We start from the raw sequence: 8,480 nt of genomic DNA on the forward strand, positions 1-8,480 counted from the left end.
CATCATCATCATCATCATCATCATCATCATCATCATCATTATCATCATCATCATCATCATCATCATCATCATCATCATCATCATCATCATCATCATCATCACCATCATATTCATAATAATCATGCACCATCATCATAATCAGCAGCAGCAGCAACAACAACAACAACGACGACAACAACAACACCAACAGCAACAGGAACAGCAACAGCAGCAACAAAAACAGCAGTAATAACTGCATCATCAATAACGTCAATGAAGTTTAGAAAATTAATTTCACCGCCATCAAGGAACACAGTGGAGAAAGTTGGAGAAATCGTTGGCATTGCTGGGAGTGCAGACGAAAAGACAAACAAAATATGTTTACCAAGAGAGTAAATATATTCAATAGTGCATTTTACAGTAATGTTTTCACTACATATATAGAAATGACTACGCAAATTGCGCATGCAATTTCCTTCAACCCCACTTGAAACTTATTGCAATATCCTCTCTGGCTCGAGTACAATGTATTTAACATATTCATATATCGCATATATCATATACAGCAATCGGAAGTATTTCAATATCTGACATTTAGATGACGTCTAACCATATCGTTTCACGGACGTGGGTTTTATTTACTTAATATTATTAAATAACTAGGAGACCGTGATGAAGTTAGTATGAGTAATGTACCCTCATGTATGCATACACCACGAGAGGCGGTGACCAGGCGTATGCAATCCGCCCAGCGCCGGTCGCTCGCCACCCACGCGTGTCATCATCGTAAAGGTTTAGCAGGACAACGAACCGCACTAATGTAAGCTGTATTTAGTTGAAGCGTAAATTATAGGAATTTGGGATACGGATTACGTACGGAGAAACAGACACACGGGGTAGTATATTGACGAGTAGTATTCCGCAGGATGTAATCGAGTAGATGATCGCGTAGCGCCACAGGCGATGACGTATTACAACGCAGACAAAAAAACAGATATGGCGAAGTAACACGTCACCCCACATAGCTGCGCTCGGTTTTTTATACATCCTCTCTACAGAATATGCTCGCTTGCCTATATAGTCATCGATTATTCTCGTGATAACAAGTGAACTTGAAGCGTTTTTCATTTCATGCACACTAACACACAACACGTCGTTGGACAGATGACTATACAGCGATGAGAACGACGATTTTGATTAGTAACCTGTGTAACCATAGAAACCTCGTGAAACGACAATATTTTAGCAATAACATCATAATATATGATAACCTGAATGATCATAACTTACAAAAATTAATGTAAAAATTAAAATCGTGAAAATTGCAGTGATCACACCTGATATTGCGAAGGGATTGGGTGTAGTTACTTACTCAACACATTTTTTCGTAGATGGTAATGCGTCGTACATAATATAACTACATATATGACATGTAACTATAATAATGAACGTAGAGATACACGCAATGAGTACGCAAATGCACTTTTCTGTGACTTGTTTTTGTAAATTTAAATAACATATAAACTCGACGTGTAAAACGAATATATATAGTTAAATAACTTACAATAGATCACAAACTATAGTAATATGATATTTTCAGTGCATTCATTTAAATGCCTTAACATTACGAAACATTCAATGCTATGAGCAATGATGGTCCACCAGATCTGTGAAATACAGAGCAATTTTATTTTTAATTTCAAAGCGAGCACGGAACTCGTGCTAACTAACTACTGCTTTCGTTGCTCGCAATGCTCCTTGTTGCTCACAACTGCACATAATAGAACTGCAATTAATTACAGAGTCTCCCGCGCTACGTTGTGAAAACGACACAAGTGCCTATAGTGAAGTGACGCTGTGTATTATAATTATATATACAACTGTAATTGCATGCTCTCTGGCGTGAATAAAACAGGATGATTACGTAAAGATAGTGATAAATGATCGTTATAACGCGCTACGTCCTCGCACATTTGGTATGAATGAACGTATTATACATGCAGGCGAGACCTATCTACACATATTATATATCACAGTACACTTTCAACCGAATGCAATCGTATCACCGAGCTGTGATGAGTAGGTCGAATGTCGGTGGAGCTAGCGTAACACCCAGCTTGCCGATAAGATCAGGCACTGGTGCGCCCTCTGGAAGCGTGACGGTGAAACGTTGTAGAATGCTCGCCAGGAATAGAAACGTTTCGTACATGGCCAGCTGACCTCCTGGACAAATTCGTTTGCCTGCGTAGAAAGTAGCAGAACCACGTTAGATCTTTCATTTGCATTGCATTTGCCTTTGCAAAATATGCATTGACAAACAAACTCATAGCAATTGTAATTTTATTACAATGATAAGGTCAATATTATCTGTATGTGTCATTATCTGTGAGCCTGGATACTTACACTGCCTCTGCATTACACGGATAGCTATTATTTTACTTAAGCTCAGTTTCTCCGTGTATTGCGACCATGTAAGGCCATGGCCAACTCGCGCTGTTTTTAGTGTATAAATTTTAGTTTTCCGCGGAGGATTCCCCCCACCATTTTCTTTAGAATCAGCCAAAGATAAAGGGATTCTAATTTCTAATACTCGTTTTTTCGTCAAAGGGGGTATTTTTTCCCGAAGAGGTTTAAGTACCTGAAGAGAAGGGCATGAAGGCTGACGGAATCTTCAAACGCCCGTCGCTGTCGAGAAAGTTCGTGGGATCGAACTCCGTCGGATTCTTCCAGTGCATCTCGCTGTGATGCACCGCGTGCAGCAGCGGCATGATGAAGGTGCCCTTCGGAATGTGATATCCGCGCACGACCAGATCCTTCGTGTTCGCGTGCGGAACGCCGAGCGGCGCCACCGTCTTAAACCGTAACACCTCGTGCACGACGGCGACGGTGTACGGCAGCTCGCTCATGTCGGCAAGGTTCGGGGCTCGACCTTCGCCGATCTGTTCACCAATCTCCGCCTGCACTCGGCGCTGCACGTCGCCGTGCCGCGACATGTACAGCAGGCCCCAGATGATCGTGTGCGCCGTGGTGACGAATCCAGATCCGAATAGGTCTCCGACTAGATGCAGCACGTAATCATCTGCGTGGTGGAAGCAAGCGACAACAAGACGGTTATTAGTGTTTGTTGTGGCGAGGAGTTTAATTCGTGAGCGCGCTTTATTCATGAACGCGTCTAATTCGTAAACGCGCTTAATTCGTAAACGCATTTACGAAAGCTTTCACAGACGGAGAAATATACTATATATATAAAGAATTATGAAGATTATACTAGAACTTTACTTCATACTGAGAAATACGAGGGTCGTCTGTTAGCGCCACTCGCTATTCGGGAACCTAGAGCTTAGTTTAAAGTAGTCACAGGAAAAGAAATCGATCTAATAAACGGGAGCGGCTTCTCTCATGGTGGGCAGACCAAATATGGAGACCCATTGACGTGGGTCATGCAATGCGATTAATGAATAGCCTACTCAACATGAAAATCAGAAATATAATATGCATTTTCTCGTTCACTCATCAACCGAGGGCGTTTTGCGCTCGGTATCATGCGAGGTTTCGGCATCGATAGTATCAGGAGTGTCATAATATATATATATATATATATATAGATAGATAGATAGATAGATAGATAGATAGATAGATAGATAGATAGATAGATATGATTAGATAGCATAGATAGATAGATAGATAGATAGATAGATAGATGATAGATAGATAGATAGATAGATAGATAGATAGATAGATAGATAGATAGATAGATAGATAGATAGATAGATAGATGATAGATAGATAGATATATTAGAGACTATATTATACACGCCTGATAATATCAATAGCATGACGCGTACGCCGTAAATAGGCCGTGCCTGGACGGGAGTAATACACAAATTAACGCAGCAGCGGCGCGACTCACCTTCCAATAGATTGCAGTTTGCATCCACCTGCGCTCGCTTCCTCGCCTCCTCCAGGTAGGTATCGATGAAGTCTCTGATGTTCTCCGGATCGAAGGTGGCCATGTGCTCGCGCACGTGGTTGGCGAAGAACGAGTGCGCTGCCGCCTTGGTGACGTTGAGTCGTGCCAGCGGCTTGCGCGTCATAGGCAGGTGTCGCAGCGCGGGCAGGAAATTCAGAATGCCCAGGTGCGCCATCAGCACGAAGCCCTCCTGCATCTCGGCGACGTACTTCATCATCTCCGGGTCGTCGTGCGCGTAGCGTCGGCCGAAGATGATGTCGCACATGACGTTGGCGATGCAGCTGCAGATGACGGCCGGGTTGAACAGGTGACTGTCGACGGTGGCCATGACGGAGAGAAGGGAGTCCACCTCGCGTACGATCCTGCTCTCGACCGATCGGTCAGCGACGCCTAGCCGAGCGAGGGCCTTGATCGTGAACTGCCGGTTCTCCTTCCATTTCCGGCCCGTCGCGAGAGAAATGCCACCTGCAATAACCACGACGAACGAACATTAGTGGTGACGTTAGATGGCGAGATTAGTTTCGCTGTCGCTGTGATTTGCCGAGAGTTTGAACAGTCGGCGCAACAAATCGGAAAATTTTTCGCGGGTAAACTTTTCGTAACCTCGCGCGTTGGTAATTTGCGTCGAGTTCGATATCGTTGCGATCTCTTTATATGACAGTCAGACGCGGACGCGTAGGGCATGTCTCACCCGGGCCAATGTCCTTCGATGAAACAATGGCCATGCCCGAAGGTGCGGGTGTGTGTTCGTATTCGAGTGCAGGTGCACAACGTAATTCAGTTAAAATTACCGCGTCTGCTGCAACTCGCATGAGCGAATATTAGGAGTGGAAAGCGAGTGTGCGCGCATTCACCCAGGCCTACGTGACGGTGGATCGCAGCTCCAGCGCGCGATCTGCACAATGAGGTAGTTTAAGGACATCTTGTTCCGTGACCGTAATTCAAAACGAAACCGACGTAGCGTTTGCGTACATCTCGCTCGGAAGGCCAGCATCTTTGCTTACGTGTATTTAGTACCGGTATCTCTGCGTGTGTGTATTTAGTACCGGTATCTCTGCGTGTGTGTATTTACTACCGGCATCTCTGGTCTTTTACGGCTTGCGATGCCCATGATACATCTCCGCAGTGCTTGCGGCCCGGATCACGCCCGGCTGCGCCTTATGAAAGTGAATCTTGTCACGATCGCGTCTCGACGGGCCATAAAGCCAATACTTTGGCCCAGTTTTGGCTGTAAGGCTGCAACTTTCGTTCTCAGGCGCGCGCGCTGATTTCGCAGCATTCTTCGGTAGCGGAAGCTGGTCAGGGCCAACGCAATTAACAGTGCATTAAGTATGCGCCGCCACACGCGCACGCGCGCGTGCGTGCTCGCAGGGCGCCTACCGCCCTCCCTCCTGTCCTTTGATGCACGCGCGCGCCTACAGCCCTATCGTCTTTTGATGCACGCGCGTGCGTGCTCGCGGGCGCCTACCGCCCGTCCTCCCGTCCTTTGATGCACGCGCGCGTGCGTGCTCGGAGGCGCCAACTGCCCGCCCTCCCGTCCTCTTATGCACGCGCGCGTGCATGCTTGCGGGCGCCTACCGCCCGCCCTCCCGTCCTTTGATGCACGCGCGCGTGCATGCTCGCGGGCGCCTACCGCTCGCCCTCCCGTCCTTTGATGCACGCGCGCGTGCGTGCTCGCGGGCGCCTACCGCCCTATCGTCCTTTGATACACGCGCGTCGCCGACGGAAACTTTCACCGACGCCGCATTCTTACTTAGCGGAGTCGTTCGTTGATCGCAGCCGCTGTACTGTGGGAACCTCGGCCACTCGCCGGTAATTAGGTTAGAACCTTCATCAAACCCTCCTCAACCTTCATCGCAAATTCGAGGCTAAGCGCAATGCATACCGCAGCGTGAATACAGCGCATCGTCCGGTCGTCACGCGCGGTGATGTCGGTCCAGGGTTCGTGAGCAGAGGCAAGCAAGTGATGAGGAGGACTGGCCGCTGTCGTTCGCCGCCGCGACTCTGCCGCTCGCTAGCAGTTCTGAATAACGGCCGGAGGACCGGCCCGTGTTCTGTCTTAGTTGTTCTGTGTTCTGTCGAGCACATCATACTCGCGCGCGCTCACACGCTCGCACACACACACACACACACACACACACACACACACACACACAGAGACACACACACGCACGCACGCACGGACGCACGCACACGCACGCACGGACGCACGCACGCACACACACGCAAGCACGCACGCACGCACGCACGCACGCACGCACACACACACACACACACACTGAAAAGGAGAGAAAGAGAAAAAAAGACAGAGGTGTATTTATTCTCTCCGCATTCGCATACATTTCACTCGGCCCTCATTAAACTGAATGCCGTCTCCTGCCCCGCGCTCTGTTGCCATCTAGCGAGACTTCTGATATACTGGTACCAACTTGTACGATTTGCTTTGCGCTGACCTCAAAGTGTGCTCTCGGGGTGCCCTTGAGAGCATAAAGTCTTTCTTTGAGGTGCTGCTCAATGTACGGAAGTTTCTAACACGCGCAGACCTTGTGTAGCTGGCTTATACAGTGCCACACATACCGCTTCAGTCAATCACTGACGACGTCGTATATACCAAACTACCACCACCATCGCCTACAATTACTCGAAAGTCCATTCATCTCAGTGTCTGTATGGCGCATGCGTATAGTGCCCATAGTCCTGTCACGCACACTCAGACCACACTCCAAAAAAGTGAAAGTCTTATGTAAACTCGCGCTATGGGAGTAGCTTGGCGTGTTGACAGGCGCATCCTTCACGCGCAGTGACGCGCAGTTTAAACGTTGCCAAATAGCTCGCGAGAAAATCTCTCCTTTCTGTCTCTCTCTCACTCTCTCTCGCTCTCTCTGCCCACGCAAAACAGGCGTGAGCACACCTCTGGAATGCTCTCCCTATGTTTACCAGCAAAAAAACTTGTTTGTCGCGTCGCTGCGAGGGGTAATCGATTGCATGCGCCCCCTAAACACAAGGTTCGGGGAACTTCAGACCTTTGGCTGCCACCAAGAGCAAAACATTCCGCCCCGAAACGCGATCAACAAACAGACAAACCGCGCTTCGCCTAAAGGGGTGCAAGGTGTCAAAAAATACACGCGTAATTAATATACAGAATATTTCTTTTTTTTGTGCGCGAGGAAAAAGGAATGCGATGGCTGTAATAACGCTGATAGGCAGTATGTTTGTGCTCGTCAATCAATCAAAGAACAACTAGCGCTTCGCCTAGAGGGGCACATGTAAAAATAGGGTTGTGATAAATGTACGATATATATATATGTTTTATTACACGAGAAAAAAAGAAATAAGTTCTTCGCCATAACTACTCGTCACGGATAGGCAGTATGCTTGTGCCTGTCATCCGGGCATCCTTAAAAGTCGTAGCAGTCGGTGAGATTGAGCGATAGATTCGCCAAGCAAACTTTGCCACACTACGAGGTAGCTCTAGAACTATAGCCCTTCGCTCTGCCACAGTACTAGCTACGAGGCTGCCCTGGTTGGTACAACCACGCTATACAGTCGCCCACCCATCTAGTTCTGTCATGCTCACGATGACGTGATAGCATTCTGGCTGTTATTCTCACTTCTCTTCGGTTCATTGAAGCAGTGAGTTTTCGCACGCAGCGCACCCAGCGAGGTGGCGGCGCGCATCAATGTTTGTGTATGTAACACGAAACCGTAATAACCGAGAATTCAGTGGCAAACATGGCGACCTATAATAACGTGTTATGATCACCTACATCGATCATTTTTACTGCGGCATAATGACATCATGTGGCGCTCGTGTGAGACGTAGCGACTTTCTAGCTCCACCCTATACATACGTATGATATTGTTCATGTGTCACCTGGCGCGCTTGTGCGAAGGCCCGCGACGACGTGCGAAGGACCTTCATAATCGCGGTGTCATGCCTGCCTGTTATCAGATGTCAGGCATCACACATGATTGAACGTGGCAGTGTAATTGATGCTGCCAACAAAAGACGCTCAGACCACATTTCCGTTGTGCGAGATTCCCTGTATTTGCTATAGCTTTACCGCGAGCGCTCCGTCATGCATTTGCCCCAGCGGATGCGTGCCCACGAGCGCTTTCCCTCTTCCCGCGCATTCCATTGTGCTTCGCCATATAGGATTGAAAGCGAGCCCACACTTGCATCATTACAATGTGATTACAATTACAACTTGTATCAATTAAAGCATCTACATGACGAGTTATAACTACGATGATGACAATGTAAACGTAAAAGTAATGTTTCTACCAAGTAAATATATAGAGACATGCTTCCGACGCAGCTGTGGAGAAAGGTATCGTGGGCGTAGACGTGGGAGTAGTGCCGGACATGCAGGCGATTAAAACAAGATAGACATAGGTCGATAAACACCGGAATATTATTTAGATGATAGGATATAACCAGGACTTGAAAAGAGGAGAACGCACGCACGCGCGCACACACACACACACACACACACACACACACACACACACACACACACACACACACACA

General features: G+C 47.5%; 1 protein-coding gene across 1 annotated transcript; it reads right to left on the reverse strand.

Annotated features, from left to right (window-relative positions):
* Nucleotides 1-359: 359 nt before the first annotated feature.
* LOC106810772 (cytochrome P450 2U1-like) lies at nucleotides 360-4,871 on the reverse strand. The gene is made up of 4 exons (XM_014814221.1): nucleotides 4,814-4,871; nucleotides 3,890-4,414; nucleotides 2,618-3,058; nucleotides 360-2,220 (listed from the first exon to the last, which is right to left on the reverse strand). Exons 1-4 carry the CDS (start codon nucleotides 4,869-4,871, stop codon nucleotides 2,042-2,044), a joined length of 1,203 nt encoding a protein of 400 aa, XP_014669707.1. The 3' UTR covers nucleotides 360-2,041.
* Nucleotides 4,872-8,480: the final 3,609 nt, after the last annotated feature.

This window comes from Priapulus caudatus, unplaced genomic scaffold, assembly GCF_000485595.1.
Source record: "Priapulus caudatus unplaced genomic scaffold, Priapulus_caudatus-5.0.1 Scaffold472, whole genome shotgun sequence".
NCBI classification, from domain to species: Eukaryota; Metazoa; Priapulida; class Priapulimorpha; order Priapulimorphida; family Priapulidae; genus Priapulus; species Priapulus caudatus.

Excerpts from the sequence above, each read along its gene's own strand:
- LOC106810772 (XM_014814221.1), bottom strand. The coding sequence starts at position 4,871 with ATGTCCTTAAACTACCTCATTGTGCAGATCGCGCGCTGGAGCTGCGAT. Across the intron at positions 4,415-4,813 it reads GAGCTGCGATCCACCGTCAC|GTGGCATTTCTCTCGCGACG; the intron begins GTAGGCCTGGGT and ends TGGTTATTGCAG. Across the intron at positions 2,221-2,617 it reads CTTCATGCCCTTCTCTTCAG|GCAAACGAATTTGTCCAGGA; the intron begins GTACTTAAACCT and ends CTTTCTACGCAG.